The sequence below is a fragment of the Nothobranchius furzeri genome, chromosome 18 (genome assembly GCF_043380555.1).
Source record: "Nothobranchius furzeri strain GRZ-AD chromosome 18, NfurGRZ-RIMD1, whole genome shotgun sequence".
Taxonomy (NCBI): Eukaryota; Metazoa; Chordata; class Actinopteri; order Cyprinodontiformes; family Nothobranchiidae; genus Nothobranchius; species Nothobranchius furzeri.
Genome location: NC_091758.1, coordinates 12,734,119 through 12,758,689, shown reverse-complemented (window position 1 = coordinate 12,758,689; position 24,571 = coordinate 12,734,119). Strand labels below are relative to the sequence as shown.

At 45.3% G+C, this 24,571-nt stretch overlaps 1 protein-coding gene and 1 long non-coding RNA gene across 2 annotated transcripts; both read right to left on the bottom strand.

Annotated features, from left to right (window-relative positions):
* Positions 1-14: 14 nt before the first annotated feature.
* On the bottom strand, positions 15-12,878 carry LOC107391569 (uncharacterized). Its single transcript, XR_008563542.2, has 4 exons — positions 12,558-12,878; positions 11,368-11,475; positions 6,492-6,556; positions 15-5,088 (listed from the first exon to the last, which is right to left on the bottom strand). It is a non-coding gene; the product is annotated as an uncharacterized lncRNA (long non-coding RNA).
* Positions 12,879-16,057: 3,179 nt separating this feature from the next.
* Positions 16,058-21,368, bottom strand: timm29 (translocase of inner mitochondrial membrane 29). The gene is made up of 2 exons (XM_054742215.2): positions 21,154-21,368; positions 16,058-17,495 (listed from the first exon to the last, which is right to left on the bottom strand). Exons 1-2 carry the CDS (start codon positions 21,257-21,259, stop codon positions 16,879-16,881), a joined length of 723 nt encoding a protein of 240 aa, XP_054598190.1. The 5' UTR covers positions 21,260-21,368; the 3' UTR covers positions 16,058-16,878.
* Between the last annotated feature and the right edge of the window lie 3,203 nt (positions 21,369-24,571).

Sequence of the window (24,571 nt, the reverse complement as noted above, 5' to 3'; positions counted from 1 at the left end):
AAATGCCAAGAACGTCAAGAAAAAATCTGTTTAATCAAATTAAAATGAAAAAAAAAAAGATATAAAGTTGTGTCTGGTTCTAGTATTTCATGTTTCCTAGTTCCTACTGCATGAGTTCAGATGCATTAATTCATGCACTCAAATATTAATGTTCTGATTTTATTGAAAAACTTGTTCTGTAATAGTTCCTTTACTATTGTGATCAAAAATATTTAATATCAGTTCTGAGGCTGCTCTGTAAATAGTTTATAAATAAACAATACACATATCAACTTCTGATCAATCCATATCAATTTCAGATTTAAAATAATGTATTGATGTAAACCACACCCACTTCTGGGTTATGCCCACTCCGAGTACAGATACAGATGTACTCGCTCATCCCTAACTGTTACTTTTTATGGACTTTTTTCTAACAGGCGCATGGTTATCAACCAATTTCATTAGTTTATCCATAAAAATGTTAAGAGAAACATTTACATTTTGCTCCTCACAAACATCTGACCATTTTATATTAATGTTAGATAGGAAGAAATCAGGATTACTTGTTAGGGTTAGAGACCTACGAAGGACAACCCTGCCTCCTGCTTTGGGCATTTAGGCACTTCTTGATAAAGCTATCAGGTTATGATCACCGCACCTGACTCCTGGATTTGTCTCAATAGAGAACATGCCTTGCCCAGAGGGCTTTGAAGACTCTCCTTCCATTCACAGACATGCCTGTGTGAGTCAGGGCTCTCCATTGCCACTGAGACCAAAGCCAGAAACAGATGAAGAGCCACTCTGGAGGCTACCACGAGAACGAGTCTTTCACCCGGGTTAGATTATGTCAAAGAAGCAGGCTCAAGTGTCTCATTAAGATTTGCAGTTTGCCTTTTGAGAATTGTTTTTCAGTGTTTTATATTTAAATATTCTCTTTCAACACAGCTAATTGTAGACTTTGCTTGTGTTGTTCGCATCATAGACTCATTCATTCACTCATATCTCGAGAGAGGCCAGGCTCACTCCACGTGTGTCCAGATAATCAGCAGGTTTATGTTTTCTCCAGCTCACTGTAACATGGCGCTTCTGCTTCTCTTGCTGCTCAGAGTCCGGCAATCATATGTAGGACACTTGCTCTCTCTAGTGGTCGAATGTCCAAACTACACCGCTAACACAGATCACAGTAGTGGTGATGGTTTGGGGGGCAGTGATCCACATATCACACTTATCTTTGGAATTAATGGTCACTAGATCTCATGTCCTTAATCTGGACCGAAACTAGTTTTTATTCATTCTTTTGGAGTCACCTGTCTGTCTCCTGCACCTCACCTGTACTTTGGGTGCAACACCACTTGATCATGGCTCAAGCGCCTTACCTGTGCAAATGCTAACTGCTGAAATCAAGTAAATCCAAGATGCAGAAGAGGCAGCCATGCACGGACACGGCTGACATTCACCGACCGGCGAGCTGACACCATCACCAACCCACCGACAGCGATGAATGTGAACCAGAATCCTGCACTGGGACAGAACGTGTCCATGCAGAGGTTTGGTCCCTGTGAGAAGACATCTGCGGGAAAGCAAGGCACTTAACCTGTTGTGGAAGTCTTCAAGTTACAGTGAAGCTGTGAAACTGGCACCACCATGAAACAATACTGAGATTTGACCCGAAGCCCAGATGTTTCATCTGAAATTATGTCATGATGCTCCAGAGCAGACCAGGAAACTGGAGGCCAAGGCAGCAGCAGAAGAAACCCGCTCAACATTTCCTTTGTTTAATGTCTAATTTAAAAACAAAAAGTTCACTCAAATATTTATTACATTTACAGTTGTCTCTCTAGTAGGAATTAATGCCTTGTAAGTCATACTCTGGGGGGAAAAACCTCCAGTGTGCCTGTTTTAGCACGGAGAATTCAGCCGGAGGAGAAAGTAGCTTCAGACGGCAGGATCTGGGCTCTTATTTCCCGGTATTTTGACATCTCTCCCCTGATTGGTTAACAGCAACACAACTCCACCACTGACTCTGTTTGCTCTGCAACGTTGATGTTTATCTCCACAAATAACACAAAACTGGAGGAGTTCTGCTGTGTGATGGAGTTGCTAATGCTAATGGTTAGCTTCTACTAGCTGGGATGTTCTCTGCTGTTTCCTGGGCAATAAACCAACAACAGTCTTCCCCCTCGTGACTCAAGATGGGTGAGTCAATGAATGTTAAGTGACAGTGTGAAAGAAAGAAAGAAAGAAAGTAAGAAAGAAAGAAAGAAAGAAAGAAAGAAAGAAAGAAAGAAAGAAAGAAAGAAAGAAAGAAAGAAAGAAACGACTCTCAAGATAAAAATCACGAGGCGCTCCAAAAAACAAAATATTTTAATCTTAAAAATATTTTTAAAATGATTAAAAAATAGGTTTAAAATGACAAAAATATTTCATTGCGATTAAAAATGTAAGGAAAGGGAGAAGGAAAATGAATAGGAAAGAGGGAAATCGGTTGATTCAGAGAAAAGCGGAATATGTAGAAAGAGCAGAACGCCACAGCAAAACTGACTGTAACCACATAACGGTGAATCCAGATTGAACTGGAAATCTTTTATTATTTTATTATTTCATTTTAAATTCCTTTTAATTACGTGCGTGTAGGTGTGAGTACTCTTTTAAATAGATGGTGTGTGTATGTGTGTTTTGATGCTGTTTTTATGGACTATGCTGACACTATCTGCAATCGAAGTTCCTAATTGGATAAATAAAGTGAATTTGATTTGATCAGAACGAGGAGAGGGTGGTGATGAAGGTCACACCAAAGCCTGAACAGGTGAGTCTTCAAACATCTTTTGTACGTTCTTGCTGTGTTTGTCTTCAAATTCCATTTTTGGTTCTTTTTCAAACACAGATAAGGTTTTTCTTTACCTTGCTGACGCTTTCGTTTGCGGCAAAACCGTCAGCAAGGTAAAGAAAAACCTTATCTGTGTTTGAAAAAGAACCAAAAATGGAAGGTGAGTCTTCAGCTGCTTCTTAAAGGAGACCACTGAGTCCACTGATCTCAGGCTCACGGGGAGAGGGGTCCAGAGTCTGGGGGCCACAGCAGCAAATGATCTGTCACAGATGTAGATCTGTCGGGTTTTTCTAATCCTAGAGTTTCACCGCCTGTTTTCTATCAGAAGCTGATGCAGCAGATAGGTGTAGGAGACTATTTTCATGTTCGGCCTGCATGAAAAACTCAGTGACTGATTGTTTTAAAAACTAAAAAGTATAAAAGGGCCTTTAAGTGTCCCAATGATTTATTATTATTTTAATAATAATTAATATTATTAATTCCCATACAGCAGTAGCATTACTAACGTGGTATAAAGTACTAACATGACTAACAAAGGCTCGTGAGTATCAGTGAACTGATCGGGTGTGAAGTGGGATGCATCACTAAAGCTAGAGACTCATACTGATGAGTGGTGAGTTCTTGCTGTTTCCATCTTCGCCACCTATCCAGGATCAAGTCGCTAGCGCTGTGGGCTCACCTGGAGGGTGTCTGGAGACCGTAGTCCATGCCTTTATTGCTTCCTGCCTAGACCACTGCTACTCCCTTTACTCAGGAGTTAGCAAGGCTGCCTTTGCTCGGCTCCAGCTTGCACAAAATGCTGCAGCTAGATTCCTGACCGGCACCAGAAAGCAGGAAGGTATCACGCCTGTCTTGGCCCGGCCATCTGCACTGGCTTCCAGTTCCTTTCAGTCAGGTTGTTTTAAAGTCTCTGCAGGGCTGTGCCCCGAGCGACCTGTCTGAGCTACTCACCCAACACAACCCATCACGTGCACTTAGGTCAACACAGCAAGACTTACTAGTCATACCACGCTTGCAATGCTTGACTAGAGGAGGCGGGGCTCTCTCAGTTCAGGCCCCTAAAGCCTGGTTTATGCTTTTCCGTCAGCTCCAAAAGGGACAGACACGCACGGACTGACGGAAGCGTTTTGCTCTCATACTTCTCCGTCTCCTGGAGAGTGTTGCACAGCAATTGCCCGGCAGGACAGCAGAGGGCGTAGCGCTGTTCTGTGGTGTCCTGTCATGTATCGGTCCAAGATAGTGTGTTTATATTGTGTTTTTGTGTATATAAGAGACTTTTAACACGAACATATTTGTCTCTCATCCTCCTCCACCTCTTCATGCGCTCGCCACCTCTAAACCCACGTTTCCTGTCATTTCTGTCCACAAATAAAACGCTTGCTGCACATCTTTTCACTCCTCCAGTCACGGGAGAATTAAACGTTCATATTTTGAGAGTTTTTTCACGAGGTTTTCTTCAAGCTTCTCCGTGTCTGCCGCTAGTTATCCTCGGCTCTCTTTATGTTTTTGAGGGCGCAATGGCGGCGCTGTGAACAACAGCGGCGTCCTGACCATCACAAGCTTGCGTTGTCCGTCTCGACTGGCGGATGTTTAGAAAAGAGAGCTCGACTCCGTCCGTCCTTGCGGAGCTCTCCAGCAGGCCCGCAAGGACGGATAATGGCGTTGCGTGTCCCCGCACTGACGCAGACGCAGAAGCATGAATCAGGCTTAAGCTGTGGAATGACGTTCCTTCCACTCGTGGTCAGACAAGGGTCCTCACTGCCGGTTTTTAAGAGTTGGATGAAGACTCGCTGTCATGCTGTGGCGCTCCCTCTGCACGTGACTTAGCCTTATTTTTAGATAATTTTGCTCTTCCAGTTTTATTTAGTTTTTTTTTTATTTAATTGCTGCTTTTATTTGTCTCTGGATATTTGGTTGGCCCTTGCATGTGTCAGTGATGTTGTAAAATCTTTTATGCATGTACAGCACTTTGGTTCACCTTCTGGCTGATGGAAAGCACGTTACAAACAAAGGTGATGATGATGATGATGGACCAGAGAGCTGCTACAGCTAAATGGAATGCAGCCAGCATTGTGAGCTGACCGTCCTCAAGTCCAGGCTCCAGCTGCTCTCCGGTAGTGATGTGAACTCAGATGTCCGGGTACACTCAACACTCGATGGTTTTGGCTGAGTTACAAACTCACCGACAGCGTTGAATGTTCCCCAAGATCCGAGCAACTCAAAGAGCCAGCCGTCATGTCCCAGCGCTACGAGGATCAGACGGCCATGACCAGCAGGATCTGCAGTGGAAGAGACAGTAGCTCAGCACGGGCTCAGGAAGGGCAGCAGGTCTGATTCTATCATCTGACCTCAGGAAATACAGCAGCAGCTCCTACCATCAAGTCAGATGAAAATGTCATTCCTGATGGAACACATTCATTATACCTGATCTAAACACACGTGACTCATGCTGTGTGTCCATTAGGTTCTTGGTTATCTGGTTTCTAGTCATGATTAAAATGTTAGTGACGCAGCAGCTACAACTTCTGCTGGTCACAAGCTAAGAGCATCAAGAACCATTGAAATAGAGTGGTCATGTGTATAACCTTAAGAAGATGTGAAGTGAGAACTAAATCAGATTTATTCTGGTTTCAGGTTAGGCTTGTATATGGTAACCTAACTTGTCTAATTTTGTTCAAACAATTATTTGACACTTTCTATAAACCCTATAAACTTCTGTGTGTCTCCTGGATGATTATTTAACTGAAAACGTTTATCACAGCAAACAACCGTTTATACAGGAAAATCATCCAGATTAACACGGCTGCACAAACGTTTACATGCACTTCATCACACTCATGAAAGGCTGAGTATGGAACTATTTAATAAAAAGTATCACAGGGACACACCGAAACAGATGAGACACACACACACACACACTTTTTAAAAATAACCACCACCAGGCGTGTTGAGGTGAGCAGAGTGACGCTACAGTATTTCCCTGACAGCCAGATTTTAAGTAAAAAAATTATCACATTTTTATTTTGATGGGCACAACACTGGGTTTATGTTACCATCTACCAGCCAGTAGAGGGCACCATTGCGGTTTGCCAAACAGTCCACTGCACACAGCGGGGCTGGCCCTGTGGAAAATGGCAGACTCTGCAGCTGCTTCTGAGCCCAGAAGATGTTGTTATCCTTCTCAGAAGAGGAGCGACCGTAAAAGAGCTAAAGCCAGAGTGAGTTTAGGTGAACACAACAACAGATGGACCCAAATACAATATTTTACCTATTGACAGCAAACCTGAAGGCTGGAAACCCTTGTTCTATTGTTGCATCTACAACCTCCACACACTAGATGTCGATTTGGTGTTCATGGTCCATAATCTACATTTATTGCTAACACTTCTTTATCTTTAAATAACTCATGAAAAAGTGACTTTTCCTCTTGGTTTGGATGCTTTCACTGGTGTCTCCTGGTCTCTACTGGTCCCCACTGATCTGTGCTGGTCTCTAACTGTTCTTTGCTGGTCTGCATTAGTCCCCACTGGTCTGTGTGTGTGTGTGTGTGTGCATGCGTGCGTGTGTGTGTGTGTGTGTGTGTGTGTGTGTGTGTGTGTGTGTGTGTGTGTGCGTGCGTGCGTGCGTGTGTGTGTGTGTGTGTGTCATCTGTTTCAATGTGTCCTTGTGATGCACTAGTCACCTGTCCAGGTGCAGCTTCACCTCGTGGAAACAGACAGCTGGAGATAGACACCACTTCCCCGAGACCTTGGAAAGAAACAAGCAGATATTTAAGACAAACAGATTTATAAACCGACCTTTAACCCAGCTAGAACTGTTAAATAATCTGCATCAAACTCCGTCTCTGAACCCTCACTAAGCTGTAGTCCTCCATGGAGAATAGATACATTCTGTAGACTTTGGGACTAGTTTAGCTAACTCATCTGCAGAGACTATGGAGAGAAAAAAGACGCAAAAGATCTGTGTGTATATTTAGATTTGTGTGTGTGTGTAACTAAAGATTTGTGTGTGCAACTCCTGATTTGTAACTTGTGTTTACATTTTCGTGTGTAACTTCAGTTCTTACACACACAGAAATCACCTGGTACACACGGACAAAACTACATTACACACAGATCAGTTCATAAGTCCAAAAATACTTTTGAGGCTCTTTTCTCACCTGAATGATTCGTGCGCTTTTTTCTAATTCCACTTGTTAGGTGCCATGGATTTCACATATGATAGCTGTGAATTTTAAAGAAGCATTTTGATACCAAGAACTAGCGTATTTTCAAATGGGGGGAAACGCTATTTTAGGTTTAGTGTGAAAATAAGTCCAGGACTACAAATGTGCTTCATAAAAGTGATGTCATCGAACCAGAAACAGAGAAAAACAGAAGGAAAATGGCTGTAAGTTCAGCGAACTTCAAATCCTCCCTTCAGGAGAAAAGAACCACCATAAATCTGGTCATGTGGTGAGTAGCAGCTACGCCAGAAGAGATTATGTGGCGACGATTCATATGTGACGTGCTGGTGTAGTCATGCTAATTACGAACTTTTCCTAGCTGATGAATCTCAAAGTACGTGACTGGCGTGTTCAAAACACCCATCATTAGTTTTCATTTAAATTGCAGTACAACATATGTGTGATACAGGGCGTAAGGCTAAGCGGATTAGAAAATAGCTCTTTTAGCCCCGTTGACTTGATTTCATTGTTTCGTTCTTCTGGGGACTCATGAGCCGACCGGAAAGGGACGAGACTTAGGCTCCTGATGGTGATCTTACCTCGGAAGTAAAAGTTAAGTCTGCACACTTTGCAGTCTGGTTATAATGAGACAGCTCTTACTTTAGACCAATTCAGACGTTTTATAGGGCCGACAGATTGATACACTGTCCCCATTTCTGTGTTAGCAGGCGCTAACGTCTGTGTGAGCTAAGCTACGTTAGCCCTTACAAGCTGTTGTGAACATAGGTATGAATAAAGAATATGTTTGTGTTCTATAAGATGAATGAATTATTTAGTTGCATTGCCAGGCATTTGAATTTGTTCAGATTACATCAAGGGCAAAAATGCTGCTTAGCATTGTGGTTGAGCTCGGTTAGCTTACAGCCTCTTTAATAATCCATCTAATAAAAATGGTTTTAAATAATTTAGAAACTTTGCTGCACAACTCTATTGACATGCCTGTCAAAATGTGTGGTTTTAAATGCATCATAAACTATGATGAAGGTCAAAAAATTCACAGAAGAAGTTGGACCACAACTCCCAGCATGCACCAGACAAGGAAATGCTTCTCAGGCCAGTTTATGTGTGTGCACAATAACATTAGGTAGTTTACATATTATTGTACAGACACATAAACTGGCCCATGAGGCACTCCCATGTCTGGGTACAGTGTGTCAATATTTCAGACCTATGAAACATCTGAAATGGTCTAAAATAATAGCGGTCTCATTATAGCTGCAAAGCATGTTGGATTAACTTTTACTTACTTCAGAGGAAAGATCTCCAGGACGCTGCACCATCTTCTTGTGCTTTCTCCTGGTTTGAAGCCTGCTTTTTCCAGTCAGAGAATCACTCTGTCATTTATTAGCCATTTCTTTTAAACCTTTGACTGCTTTCATGGCTCATAAACACATATTTATCTAAATAAACAATTTTAGATGATTACAAATTAAATATAGGTCTATCTTTTATAACTACAGGATACTGAGATACTCTATTTTTCCACAGAAAAACATATTTGTCCTGTCAACACAAATTTAGATTAATTCCAAAGGAAATTCAAAATTCCCAGCTTCCACCGAGCATTCAAACGCACCATGTGCGCACAAATCAGTCAGGTGAGAAAAGAGTCTCAAAAGGATTTTTGCACTTGTAAACTGATCTGTGTGTAATGTAGTTTTGTCCGTGTTTACCAGGTGATTTGTGTGTGTGTGTGTGTGTGTGTGTGTGTGTGTGTGTGTGTGTGTGTGTGTGTGTGTGTGTGTGTGTGTGTGTGTGTGTGTGTGTGTGTGTGTGTGTGTGTGTGTGTGTGTGTGTGTGTGTGTGTGTGTGCAGAGTCGGATTAAATAAATGGACTACACGAGGCAGGCTGCATTTTTTGGCCGCGCCCGAAAGCATTGTGAAAGTTAGCCTACTCAAAAACACCTGCTAGCTTTGTTGTGTCCCGCTCTAACTCTGACCGCTTCTCTGACGTCCTTAATTGGGTGGCGCCCAAGTTGTAGGCTACAGCCATGGGCTGGCGTTAATGTGACGTAGCTAATGTAACAGTCTATGGTTAAGATAAACATTGTCACTATTTTTAGTTCATTAATGTCATAGGACATTTGTACATTTTATTTGAATTTATTTATTTTTAATTTTGTCCCTCTGTCTGGGCCCCATCCAGCCAATCAGGCCCTAGACATGTGCTCACTTTGCCTTTGCGTTAATCCAACTCTGTGTGTGTGTGTGTGTGTGTGTGTGTGTGTGTGTGTGTGTGTGTGTGTGTGTGTGTGTGTGTGTGTGTGTGTGTGTGTACTCAGTGATTTGTATATGTAGGAGCTGACGTTACACACAAAAATGTAAACATAAGTTACAAATCAAGAGTTACACACACAAACTTTTAGTTACACACACACAGATCTTTGAGACTTTTTTCTCCCCATAAGAGACAGAACAGGAGCAGACATTCACACAGACGAGGACATCTGTGATTGTTTTATTCAGGTCTTTATATTCCTGTTTTTACACTAAAAAGATTTTTAAAAATGATATTTTCTAATGTCCTAATCAGGTGCAAAACAAGTCAAATTGTTTGCAAAATGTCAGGTAACGTTATGAAGACAGCCCTTACGGAGACAGACTCAGCAGGTTTTGAATTAAAGATTAAAGTCCCATAGTTGTCTTCCACATTTGACCCATCCCCGTAGAGAGCTGCAGACGCGGCTGAGCTCAGGCACTATTTAATGGTGTAACCCCCCAATCCAACCCTTTAAAGCTGAGTGCCAAGCAGGGAGGCGTTGGGTCCCATTTTTAATAAAGTCTTCAGTTTGACCCGACCAGGATTTGAACCCCGATCTCTGAGTCTGGACACTCTACCACTAGGCCACTGAGCTGGTCAGTGTAACCGTAACTGAATGTAACTGTAACAGAAGTCAGCTGTAGGTCACAAACGTACCTAACAGCTTTTCAGCTAGGCTCATGGAGTGTTTACTCCTCCTAGACTAATTTTATGAACCACATCTGGCCTTAAAGCCTCCAGATGGAGCATCAGGTTTTCAGGATTAGTACCTCCATCAGAAACCTGACATATCCAGTCCTATACATGTCTGCTGCCCCCTGGTGGACGGTCTACAGGAGGTGAGGGCTATTTAAAGTGACAATGTGTAGTTTCCACCAATAATCTCTGGAAAATATCCATTGAAATGTTGTTGTAAATTAATTAAAAGATACCCAGTTGTTGAAAAATATTGGCGTTTTCACAACATATAAGCATAAAAATCAGTTCTAAAATACACGGAGCGGGTCTAAGTCTCTGGGCGACGCCATGTTGGATGTCATGTTTCCCCCTACGGAAGCCCATGAGGACAGAATGCATTTACTGATTTGTAACAAATGGTTACAAAACTCTCAGCATTAATAAATGTTGTTCCTTTACTCGTTGCCAGTGATGAAAGGGAGTCTGATGTTCTTGTTATTTTGCTGGAGGTTGCGGGGATTTTTGACCCTAATGGCCATCCGTTGGTAAGGTCTTACTTGAACACAAAAACAATGCTTGCTGACAATGATTTAGGTATCTACTGCCCCCTATCACCAGGGAAATACACACTGTCACTTTAATGTCTTTATTTCTGTTATACTAGTTTTGGATGTACATCAGACATAAAACTGATTATTATGTAGTTGTATTTACAGAAAACCGTCCAGATTAGGGTGAACTAGGGGATCATTCATTAGGCAAGTATAAACAGATGATCCTAGCACTAGCAGGTCTGAGTAGTTTTAGTTTTCTACCTTTATCATCCCAGTAAGGAGAACAGGCCCCAGACTGGGTTGGGTTTTATAAGAGCTGACACTTTTAACACGCCACAGGTCTGCTGCTCAGGCAGTAGAAACTCAGCTCAAAGGTACAGCACCACGTTCAGTTCAGACAACCGTTAGCAGGAATCAAAACACAGAAACCACCAAGTCACATGACCACATCTGAGGTAATGCTCAAGCCGCTGATCCACAAACCCAAACATCAGCGGTGCAGCCGTGATGGTCCAATCACCGTTTGTTTAAGCTAGGTGTGTGTGTGTGTGTGTGTGTGTGTGTGTGTGTGTGTGTGTGTGTGTGTGTGTGTGTGTGTGTGTGTGCGTGCGTTGGGGGCGTTGATCGATTCCAGGCTTGGTATGTTCCAGACAGGCTGAAGGGTACAGGTCAAAGGTCGCCAGCTCTTGTTTCCTATGAAAGAGGGGTGTGTGTTTGTCAGACTAGATGTGTGTGTGTGTGTGTGTGTGTGTGTGTGTGTGTGTGTGTGTGTGTGTGTGTGTGTGTGTGTGTGTGTGTGTGTGTGTGTGCGTTTAAGCTCATTTGCAGCATGTCTGCTCACCATGGTGTGAGAATAACTTTTGGGTTTTCATTCTGAAACTCCAGACACACGAAGAAGACCGAAACCGAAGGATCATCAGGTCTCAGTCTGGAGGCCGAAGCTTCTGCTCTGTGGATGAAATTCATTTAAATAAATTAATGAACTTAATTTGACTGAACTGCTTAAGTGATGAACACAGGTGGTTGTGTACTTTGCTCAAGGGCATAAAGGAAATGTGAAAATATTCCTGCGGTTGGGACCAGATCTAACAGCATCACCCTGCAGCAGTGTGTGAGTAGCTGCCTGACGGCAACTCACTCACACTCTTGGTGATGCACGACAGGCCACACATGGGAATAAACATGCACAGCCGTGCACATCCATGTTTGTGAACACGTGTGTAGAAGAGGATAGACACTAGTGAAGAAAGAGGTGGGGGATGGTAGAGAGCCAGAGCAGGGGAGGGGGGAGGCGAGTGGCTGAGTGAGCAAGTGGCAGTCCTCCCCACCCTCTTTCCCTCTCTCCCTTCCTCCTTCCACCACTCTCCCACTCACTCCCCTTCCCCCACCTGGGACTTGAACCCATGACCTCGTGGGTGAATGAGTTCACAGGCGCTGCTCCCGCGACTCAGTGCATGTGAGCCTGAGTGAGAGAGTGACCTCGGATGGGTTCACCGGCGCGCGCGTGTGTGTGTGTGTGTGTGTGTGTGTGTGTGTGTGTGAGACTGAGGCTGGTTCCTGATACCTAGCCCAGACAGGATCAATAATCTAATCTAATTGTCATTCACTTGCATTGTGGCAGCCTCACATGCAGGTCTGCACATGCACGCACACATGCGCGCCATCAAAGCCAAATACACACTTAGATGCACTTTCCTCTGGCACACATGCACGTTTGCTGCTGATTCCAGTAGAAATGATGAATGAAAGTCTTGTGTGTGAAGGTGTGTTAGTATGCAGCCTTGTTTTCCTTTACTCCTCAACTCTGTGCTCCTTCTCAGCCTTCCTGGGCGTTCCTCCTCAGCGTTGCATCATGCACACACACACGCACACACACACACCGTCACATCACATTGGTGTCTGCCTCCGAGCTGCCTCTCCCACAGAGTTCCAGAGGAGTGGAGACCAGGGCTGCTGTGGGATCAGAACCAAGCCCCGTGCACGTCCAGCAGCCTGGAACACTTCTAACATTCCACAAGCAAACTCACTTACCTTCATCGTTCTGGTGACCGAGCAGCAGTCTTCATCCTTGTTCTCTTTGGATTTGTGCTTCTCACCTCTCCCCTTTCCCCCTGAGCCGTGTTACTCCTCTGCTCCCTGTCGTTCTCCCTCGCCTCCTTTGTCTGTCGCCTAAATACTCTTTCCTTTACTTTCTTCCTCTCGGGTGTCTTCTTCCTGCTGCTTGAAACTGCAGGCTGACTGGAGAGAGAGTGAGGAGCAATAGGAAGTGCAAACCAGGGCGCACGCGCATACACACACACACACCCTCTGTCAGTCTGAATGAATATTGTGCACACTTGGCTTGTCTCTCCCCCCCCCCCCCCCTCCCCTGTCTTTCTCTCCTCTCTCGTCTCTCTCTCTCCGTCTACCAGACACCCCTCCTCCACTCCTCTCGCTCTGGCCTCCCTTCGCTGTCTCCTCCCTTCTTCCTCCCTCCCTTGCTCTGCTGCCTTCAAACATGTTCACACTCAAACACTGACTGACTTTATACCCCACCCACCACGCCCTCTAGACCCAGACTCCTCTCTCCTCCTCACAGCTGCACATTGTGCCTTCTGTCTGTTTGTCATCAGCTTGTGAGCCGAAGCCACAGAGGTCACTTCCTCACCTAACGGCGCTCTTTCCTGTTTTAGAGACCTTCACAGGATAAGTCTTATGGCCCAAATCCTCGGGGCGGTTATGATGACCATGTCTGTTTGTTGACAATAAAAATCATAGAGCCTCTGTATAAAAAGGTTGTTCATTAAAAAAAAACAATCTCATCTCTTATCTGGAACGTTTTGACTCAGCACAACCACTTTATGGTTGGAACTAACCTTTGACCTGTTGCTAGTGTATTAAATGTAATGTGTGTCCTTTTGTAGTTACTGTCCTACTCTGTCTCATAAGGTTTCTGTGTGACCCAAGGGCGCCCCCAAGGGGTGGCCATGGCCACCCCTTGAAAAGTGCTGCCCCCCCCCCCCCCCAGGAAAAGCCAGTGTTAACAAATCATATCAATGTTCAGTCAAACCATGTATTGATCTTGTTTATTCAAGACATAATCGTAACACAAAATCAAATATTACAATGAATGAGTAAAGAAACAATCAGAATAAAAAATACATGTTTCTGCTGCTCACCATTTAAAAAAAGTTTTTATCTCCATCGGGTTTTTTGTGTGTGAACACAGCAGCAGGTGAATTTACCTAAAAAATACCTTTTTGAACTAAATTTGGGATAACATTTTAAATAACTGAAATGTATTTTTCTAAAATGTTTGTCTGTTAAATTTAAGTTACATGTTTTAGATACGTACTGTTATTTTAATAAAAACGAATAAAGACGCAATGCAGCGCATCGCCAGAACAAATTCAACCAGAGTTACCTCAAGGACCAATTTGGTGTACCACCCCAATCTGGCCACCCCAATCAAAATTTTCTAGAGGCGCCCCTGATGTGACCTACCTAGGGACTGCTGATGATGGAAGTGTGGACCAAGCTCTGGCACCTGTCGTACCTGGACCTAAGCCCGTATCAGGGTGACTCCTGAGGGACACGGTCGAACGCCTTCTCCAAGTCTACTGAATAGGCAAACTCCCACACACCCTCTAGCACCCTAAGAAGGGTGTAGGGTGGCCAGCACAAACACCACATAGTTCATTCTAAATCCGAGGTTCGACCAGCCAGCGAACCCTCCTCTCCAGCTTGCTTGTTCTGAACATTGCACGTTTCGTCTTCTACGAACATGTTGTCATTCGTAAAGAACAACATGACGGGAAATGTGTGCACCCCCGCTTCATTGCACCATAGATACTGGCGGTACAGCTAAGGAGATGGTGAATTTGAGCCTCGTTTTCAGCGTTAGGCCTGCCCACCTGCACCGTGACAAGGGAGCGGGGCTATGCGGTCATCGTTAATTTTACTTGAGTCACGACTTCAGCTGTCAAGTGGTGTCAGGATCCGAGGACAGATTCTGTTTAAAACAGGGAAAATGTTTGACCAAGAGGAGGGAGAATGATTACTTACGTCATCAATGCACCGGCTGGAACGCCACTCAGCCCTACGAGCTATGAGGCACCAGCCAAACATCCTCCTCCAACTCTGCAGATAGGAGCTCCACAATTCAGGATTCACTTATCCAGAGTCGGGTCACGGGGGCAGCAGCCTACGCCGAGACACCCAGACTTCCCTCTCCCCAGCTACTTGGGCCAGCTCTTCCGGCGGAACCCCAGGCGTTCCCTGCCCAGCTGAGAGACATAGTCCCTCCAGCGTGTCCTGGGTCTTCCTTTAGGTCTCCTCCAAGTTGACCGTGCCTGGAAAACCTCACCGGGGAGGCATCCTAATCAGAAGCCTGAGCCACCTCAACTGGCTCCTCTCGGTGTGGAGGAGCAGCGGGTCTGCTCCTGTCACTTCTGGGATTAAACCTTTTATCTTTTGGGTGTTTACGACTCCATCGGATGTTCGACTGCATGCTCTCTCTCAGAGATGTCCCACATGAGCCCAGGCGACATGAGTTGGTGCAAACCTACAGCTAAACGGAACAGGTGCATGAGTCTAAAAGCTGGAGTTCTCTACAGCACATACGAAGTGTGTTTCCTGTTCCACGTTACTGGTGGAGGGAGTACAACTGGTTCCATCGTCAAGTGAAGACTTAAAGGTGCAGAATTAGCAAAAGTGGTTCAACTGAGTTCCCTTAAAAAGAACTATTCAGACGTCAGACCCATTTCTTATTTCTCTCTTGGTCACATAATCTGATGGTTGCACGCGCACGCACGCACACACACACACACACACACACACACACAGTCTGAATATCAATTGCTTATAAAAAAAAACGACAGATAAAGGATGAACTCCCTGAAACAGAAGTTGGGCAGAGCCGCAGGACTGCTGACACGACTAACTAATCACACACTGCTTTACTGGGTACATGTCCATACTGAGTGTAATGTTTGGTTGTAAATACTATGTTTATACTTATTACCGTCTGCCATGTCACAAACACAATATTATGGAAACAACGGCTGAGCTGTTGTTGACGCGATTCTTGTGTTTATACCTTTTTATTCGACCCATCTTTGACTTTTAGCATTTTGTTCTAATAGGTTTTGTTTATTTGTATTGGTCTGTTTTTTTATGGTTTATCTTCGTTTGACCTTGTTAAAGTGTTTGTATGAGGCGATGGGATGGCACAAGCTCCAACTGTTATCATGCAAATGGAAGTAAATCCATTCACTCGCTCAAGCTTGTGGTATTCAGACTCGAGGCTAACTGCTGCCAAAGCTGCATCAACTATTAATTGAATAAATGGCTGAAAGTTGTTTTTTTTTTTAAATAAATTAGCAAAAATCTCTGCCGTCATTGCGGGGTGCTGTGTGTAGAAAGCTGCAAAAAGGCAGTGATGTCATGTGGGAAAAGTCACACCCTGTGAATGGCTTCCAGATTCTTCCCTCCTGAAATGAGAATTTATTTCTCCGAGCTTCCACCTGTGCAGACGAAGATCACACCAAACGAAGAGTTGGGAGTTTATTCTACAGCTTGATGGATCAAGACTCCTCCCTACATCCACATCCCTCATATCTGGAAGCTGCTCTAGTTCATTGGTAAAAAGCTGGTCTTCTAGCATTCCAGAACCCCCCCAAGGTGCTTTACAACACATGCCACACCCCCTTCGTGCACATATTCATACGCTGGCGGCGATGAGTCACAACACACTTGGGGGCACCGGTCCCTCCGATTACCACCAGCAGTCCAGTGTGTTGCCCAAGGACAGATGGACTGTGAGACTGAGCGGGGTGCAAACCCTCCAGATGTGGGGCAGACACCCAACTCCTCCTCCACCGTCGACCCAAGTCATTCATACAAATGTAGTTGACAGCCGAAATCATCTAAAATATTTCACAACCCAGTCCAGGTCAACGCCAACATTCCTATTCAGCTACAAAAGAACATTTCCTAACAGGAACCGGCAGCCAAACCGGAGCCGTTCAGTGTGAGGGGTGACAATAGACGGGGAACCTGCAACAGAACCAGGAGCATACCTTCACCTGCAGGACAACACCACAGAGAGGCAGCAAGTTTCGATGCCACCTTTAACCCTGAAAGCCGCCAACACACGTGTAACATGCTGGCACGCTGAGAGCCCCTCATGGTCTGACCCTCGGGTATCTGTCGGGACACACGGTACAAGACACACAAAACACTTGGAGTAAATACGAGTGTCAGACACCTCATTTTATTTTCCATAAAAGTTCCCCAAAGGTCAAAGGTCATGCCCGAGGCGGTTCCAGCCCTGGAGAAGAGTCTGATTGAGAACCAGGTTCTTGGCGGGGGTTTAAGTCTTTACGTGACTCTCCTCACTGTCCACGGCCTCCTCCACCGTCAGGGCTAACCAGGACTCTTTGTGTAACCTCTCATTCCGCTCCACCTCCTCAGTGCTGGGTGGAGAGGTTTCCTGCATATGTGCTGGCAAGTGCTTAAACTCTTCCTTGTTGATATCATAATCCTTCATCTTTGATCCCAGGATCCACCAGCGACCAGTGAACCCAATGTCCAGAACCCGATGAGGAAGCTCCCTCCAGGGTGTGGAAAGGGTGGAGCACTGGGCTTCATACAGCATGTTGTCGGGGTCGTAGTCGGCATGATAAACCACACACACAAGTCCCAGGCTGGCGTATCTGAGGCGGCCCTCGTTGCGAAGCTTCATCAGACTCTGGACATGGCCGTCAGAAGTGCTGCTGCGTATCCATGGTGACAAAAGGCACAACTGGTTTGAGCAATCCAGCAGGGTGGACTCGAACGACGACCGGTCTGGTTTGGTGTGGAAACATGCCCAAGCCCCTCCTAGCAGAGTCATGTACGCCGAGGTCTTTAGTGGCCGTTCCCAGGCACCTACAACCACCTCCCTGCAAGCTTCTCTATAGTCCGAGAGCAAGCTGCGACACCACACACCTGCAGCAGGGGAGAACAGAAATGAGCTGCTTAAACAACACGTCTGCTTTCTTTAACTCTCAGAGCAGAAAAAACACAGCTCATCTCCTACTGGCTGCAGCTCAGTTTATGTAGAAGCAGCAGACAGGACGCTAGTCGCCGAGGCACCTGGTCAGGTCTGAGGCGCCTGGTCGGGTCAGGTCTGAGGCGCCTGGTCGGGTCAGGTCTGAGGCGCCTGGTCAGGTCTGAGGCACCTGGTCAGGTGAGGTCTGAGGCACCGGGTCAGGTCAGGTCTGAGGCACCGGGTCAGGTCAGGTCTGAGGCACCGGGTCAGGTCTGAGGCGCCTGGTCAGGTCTGAGGAACTGGGCCGGTCTGAGGTGCCTGGTCAGGTCAGGTCTGAGGCGCCTGGTCGGGTCAGGTCTGAGGCACCTGGTCAGGTCTGAGGCGCCTGGTCAGGTCTGAGGTGCCTGGTCAGGTCAGGTCTGAGGCACCTGGTCGGGTCAGGTCTGAGGCACCTGGTCAGGTCTGAGGAACTGGGCCGGTCTGAGGTGCCTGGTCAGGTCAGGTCTGAGGCGCCTGGTCGGGTCAGGTCTGAGGCACCGGGTCAGGTCTGAGGCACCTGGTCAGGTCTGAGGCACCGGGTCAGGTCTGAGGCGCCTGGTCAGGTCTGAGGCGCCTGGTCAGGTCTGAGGCAACTGGTCAGGTCAGGTCTGAGGCACCTGGTCAGGTCTGAGGAACTGGGCCAGTCTGAGGCGCCTGGTCAGGTCAGGTCTGAGGCGCCTGGTCGGGTCAGGTCTGAGGCACCGGGTCAGGTCTGAGGCACCGGGTCAGGTCTGAGGCACCTGGTCAGGTCTGAGGCGCCTGGTCAGGTCAGGTCTGAGGCACCTGGTCAGGTCTGAGGTGCCTGGTCAGGTCAGGTCTGAGACGCCTGGTCGGGTCAGGTCTGAGGCACCGGGTCAGGTCTGAGGCACCTGGTCAGGTCTGAGGAACTGGGCCGGTCTGAGGTGCCTGGTCAGGTCAGGTCTGAGGCGCCTGGTCGGGTCAGGTCTAAGGCACCGGGTCAGGTCTGAGGCACCTGGTCAGGTCTGAGGCACCGGGTCAGGTCTGAGGCACCTGGTCAGGTCTGAGGCGCCTGGTCAGGTCTGAGGCACCTGGTCAGGTCAGGTCTGAGGCACCGGGTCAGGTCTGAGGCACCTGGTCAGGTCAGGTCTGAGGCACCGGGTCAGGTCTGAGGCACCTGGTCAGGTCTGAGGCACCGGGTCAGGTCTGAGGCACCGAGTCAGGTCTGAGGCGCCTGGTCAGGTCTGAGGCGCCTGGTCAGGTCTGAGGCACCTGGTCAGGTCAGGTCTGAGGCACCTGGTCAGGTCTGAGGAACTGGGCCGGTCTGAGGCGCCTGGTCAGGTCAGGTCTGAGGCGCCTGGTCGGGTCAGGTCTGAGGCACCGGGTCAGGTCTGAGGCACCTGGTCAGGTCTGAGGCGCCTGGTCAGGTCTGAGGCACCTGGTCAGGTCAGGTCTGAGGCACCTGGTCAGGTCTGAGGCGCTTGGTCAGGTCTGAGGCACCTGGTCAGGTCAGGTCTGAGGCACCTGGTCAGGTCTGAGGAACTGGGCCGGTGTTCCGGGAATTCCTCCTACCCCGTAAACCGTCCTACCCGTCGTTCCTGCGCATGCGCACAACACAAAAAGGGAAGCAAAATGTATCCGGCTGTGATTTCATGCTACTCCGTTGTCAGATTTGCAGGAAAATAGGTAAGTAGTTAAGTATTAGTACTTTTTATTGATTTATTTAAGACTTTGTGATTGTTTGTCAATATTAAAGTAAAGTCGCTATCTGCTTTCTGCACAAAACTGTCGAATTTGCAGCTTTGGTTAAGTCTGCTGTGGTTACTGGACATGTGGTATTTGGACAACACTTCTGAATCCGCAGCTTCGGTGTTTTAAGGCTGTTTCGGTAATGTCGCTATTTAATAAGTTAAATTATTTGCATTGTTAACTGCACATATTGAAGCTCAGAAGAAAATGTCTACTTACATTCATAGATATGGAGAAGAAGTGGGAAGAGATTTACACATTCATTTCTGCGAGCTCCTACCCTTCAGGATATGACAAGGCTCAGAGGCAAAACCTCAGAAGATATGCCTCAAAATTCAAACAAAAGGGTCAGTAATTTATTGTTAATCCTAACAACTCATATATGTGGTTACATTAAATTCTAAATATATATTGTTTTACTGCAGATGAAGAACTCTTTGTTGGAACCAGAAGAGTAGTAAAAACCATGGCTGATGCCAGGAAGATTTTTCATGAGTTTCATTCATCTCCAATCCGAGGACACACTGGCACACACAAAACGCTAAATGCAGTGTGTTCCAGATTTTACTGGTTTGGTATGACAGTTGACATTAAATTTCTTTTTCAGTTCTTTGTCCCTGTGTTCTGTTGGATCTATAAATGTCAAATATATGTATCTGTAAATATATTCAGTAAATATATACTGTAACTATAATGGAGTGAGTTCATTGTCAAAGTTTATATAGTCAGGTGTTCCAATCACTTCAATGGTGACAGCTGTATAACTTAAGCACCTTGGCATGCAGACTGCTTCTACAAACAAGTGCCAAACCATGCTATCTTTGTTATTATAAACTACAAGCATAAGAATTACGTGCCAAAACATGCTACCTTTGTTATTATAAACTAGAAGCATAAAAATTACGTGCCAAAGCATGCTACCTTTGTGAATATGACCTACAAGCACACTTTAATGGGTAAAAAGAAGTGTGAAACCGTACTGGCTTTATGAAAATCAGCTACAAACATACTCTGGCAAAGTTAAGTGGTAAACTGTCATACCTACTTAAATTTGTGCTGGAATTATTGTTTGGCAGCAGAAATGTGCATAAATTACGTACAGTAGGACGTTTTGTCAAAGTAGGACGTTTTATCAGAGGACACCGTAAAATTATCCTACGGGTAGGACGTTTTGTCAAAGTAGGACGTTTTATCAGAACACCGGTCTGAGGCGCCTGGTCAGGTCAGGTCTGAGGCACCGGGTCAGGTCTGAGGCACTGGGTCAGGTCTGAGGCACCGGGTCAGGTCTGAGGCACTGGGTCAGGTCTGAGGCACCGGGTCAGGTCTGAGGCGCCTGGTCAGGTCAGGTCTGAGGCACCGGGTCAGGTCTGAGGCACTGGGTCAGGTCTGAGGCACCGGGTCAGGTCTGAGGCACTGGGTCAGGTCTGAGGCACTGGGTCAGGTCTGAGGCACCGGGTCAGGTCTGAGGCACCGGGTCAGGTCTGAGGCACCGGGTCTGGTCAGGTCTGAGGCACTGGGTCAGGTCTGAGGCACTGGGTCAGGTCTGAGGCACCTGGTCAGGTCAGTAAACTGAACCCAATTGTTTGAAGTGGTAGTTTAACTTCCCCTCATTCTGACTAGAAAAACTCTACATCATACACACAAAACGTCTAATTTTACCCTCTTCCCCTAAAAAACAAGCATAAAAAATGATAATCATGGAGAAAAGTGTTCCACAAAGAGACAAAAACCACACTAAACTAAATATGTCTAGCTAGGTAAGCCTCCAGCGCAGATACGTCTCATCCGCGCCGATAAATTAACCCATTTCATCTCAAGTGAATTGCTTCATTATCCGGGCATAAGCTGGCTTCCCCCCACGAAACTCACCCGCTTTACTGGTTTTTAGTTTCTCCCAGCGGCCAGCTGGGACGGAAACAGCTCCCGTTTGCGCCGCAGCACAAAACATCCTCCTAGCAGACCGTAGCGAAGCCATCGCTGCTGGAAACGATCACCTTCAGCGCCTCGACGTCCGCTGGAGCTCTGTGCTGGAGCTCACATGGAGCCAAAATGGCGACCATTGGTGTCTCGGCTTTAGCCCTCCGACAGGAAAACTAGAGCTTTAAGCGTTCCGCTTGGCAGGACTTTTACGGAAGTCAACAAAGAAAGAAGAAACAAATTATGAGTCAGAAGTCTTTCAGCCTAAAATAGCCCACTGTGTGTGTGTGTGTGTGTGTGTGTGTGTGTGTGTGTGTGTGTGTGTGTGTGTGTGTGTGTGTGTGTGTGTGTGTGTGTGTGTGTGTGTGTGTGTGAAAGAGAGAGAGACATGGGTGATGTGAAAGCTTATTTCTTAGGCAAACATTTAAAATCTCCAAAAGTTAAGTGGATGTGATGAATCTAAATATTACAGATGTTATTATATTAGAGATTCTATGACTTTACATCATTTCCACCTGCCCAATGTAGTATACTGCAACGTTTTTGTAAGTGGTTACTTTTAATAAATTGTCATAGAATATAAATGTATTCAATAAAATGTAATCGTGCATAAAAAGTTGGATTATCAATATTATTGAGCTTTTAATATTCGATTAATGATGAAACCAGGTACTTTGGGTATGCCAGGGAAACAACACGTTAATAATTTGACACAGAGGTAATAATATAGTTTATAAAAATCAATTTATTACTATATTTCTATTATCAATGATGATGAAAGACAAATTATTGTAAATGGTGATTCAAAGTGATATTAAATGAGACAATGAAGGAACTCTGATGAAACATGACCTTGTAAGAGCTTCACTAAGGGGCTCAGACAGGTGTGATGTCTGGGTTTATAAAATAAATCTGGCTGTTTGATGTAATTTAACAAGTTAGTAAATTAATATCAGCCTCTCTGACGCCATTGAATAGCCTACCTTACACACCAGGACAGTAGAAGTTCTCTGCAAGTGAAGCTGTCTCTGCAGAGCGAGTGAGTGGACTTCTGAAGTGTCTGAAGGTCGTAGGGCCTCCTCAGAACACGCACGACTGGTCGAAAAGATACTTCCCAGGTGGCTTCTGACAGACGGTTTCATGTCTGATGAGTAGGTGGTGGATTGAGCAGGTAATAATTGATTGATTTAAAAGGATGTTTCTTTAAGCTGTTAAAATGATTCCACTGAAAAATCTGGTTGAGTCTCCACAGGATGGTTATTTAGCATGAGCTGAGTGCTTTGGATGAACTCTATTGCAAGGCTAGGGAAGGTAAACAGGAGTCTGTTCTGTTATGGAAGAACACAATATTCCTAGCAGAAGGAGCTGCTGGACACTTGACTGTCTGCTGACGTTGCTGTGGACAAATAACCAGAGGTGGAAGGAGTACTAAAATTTCCTACTTTTACGAGTACCAATACTTTGATAATTTTTTACTCAAGTACAAGTAAAAGTACTTGCCTAAATTTTTACTCAAGTAAAAGTATCGTAAATAAAATGTACTCATAGTAAAAGTTAGTTAGTTACATTTTTGTCAGGGTAAAGATGGCTACATCAGAGCAAAATCACAACACCAGTTCACAACACGCTCGTGTGTGTGTGCGCCCACACAGTTTGATGGAGGGATTTCTATCCAGTCAGTGAGAACAGGACGTGCACATTGACTGGACGAGGTTTTTCTAGGATTGTACGTTTCAATGGTGATTAAAATTCTTTATTTTGAAAAAAAAAAGTTCATTTTTAGATGCCATCAGCATGTGAGCTATCTCAATGTTCTCATGACAAAACTCTTAACAAGCTAAAAGAAAGTCAAACATTTCAGATGGACCGTATGACAGCTGCTAACGTTGGCCCTGCCCTACTTTACCTCTACATTACAGTTCCTTTATCCATGTCCTGTCATGTTCCTGGGAAGGTGTTTAACCCACGACATGAAGAACCATCACAGGACAAAGGCAGAAAGTTCAAACAATGATTTATTAGCCCTAACTAAAAGTGTCCTGGAGATATCCAAGTGTGAAGTAGTCCGCAAGAGTCCAAAGCCAGCAGGGAGGGCAAACGGTGTGACGGGGTACGTCCAGGAGAGGGAGCCAGATGATGGCGGCAGAGGGCAAGTGAAGCTGGAGGAGAGGTGAACCTTGAGTGTGTAATCCAGGCGGGTTATGGTGACTTCCAGGTAGGTACATCCATCTGTGGTTCAGCGATTCCAAGTATCCTCAAGATGAAACAGACTTGAGTCCAAACACCAAAAAATCCAAGCACAAAAAAACCAGATGAATCCAAAAACTGTGACAGCACAAATGTCTGAGCAGAGACCAAGTAAAACCTAGTACTGAGTGGCAAGATTCTACCGTGAGTAGTTAATCATTCAGCGATGTGAAGTGGTTCCCTCTCCTCTTAAATAGAGCTCTGCTGCGGTTGATTAGAGGATCTGCAGCTGCCGCTGATCGGTAATGCCCCACAGCTGGTGAGTGCCCTCTCCTGGAATGACAGTCTTACAAAGATGTTGTGGAGAAGAGGGAGTACTCACCCCGTCACACAACATGTCCATCCCAGAGCTCCTCTCTGACCTTCATGCTTATTTAGAGCAGCTGATTTTTAAAGTTAGCAGAGTTCATCCTTGGTAGTGGGTTCACTCACTCATTTAACCCTTCACCACTGAAATCAGTTTGTTCATTCCAATCCTCCTAAATAATCCTCCAATCATCCAACTGGAATCCTTCCAGGTGTTACTAGAACTAACGGTGTCTCCTCACCAGCGTGAGCCTCCAAACTGTGAAGGTTGGTCTCCAAACATGAACTTTAAATTCATGCATTTATCTCCTCTTGTAACACTTTAACATGTTTTAAAAGGCTTGTATCATGATAAGTTACACCTCCCAGCCAAAGACAGGTACAATATAAGATAAAATATTATCATAACCACTGCAGAGACGTCATTATTTATGAATTATAAGTTATTTTCCTGAGCCATTACTTCAGCCAAGAAATAAGATGCATGGATTTGATGAAACCATGCTGTCTCATGCAGTCCTATATGTGTTACACACACACACACACACACACACACACACACACACACACACACACACACACACACACACACACACACACACACACACGCTGCAGCATGTTAGAATCATGTGAATGACTAATTTAACTACTTTGAACTTCTGTTGTAATAATTTCAAAAGATTCAAAGATTCAAAGTCATTTATTGTCATATTCTCCACATGTGCAGGACATACAGAGAAATGAAATTCAGTTTCAGCACACACAATTCAAAGATCAGACATACGTGGGTAAGACACATAACAAGAATTGGTGACTG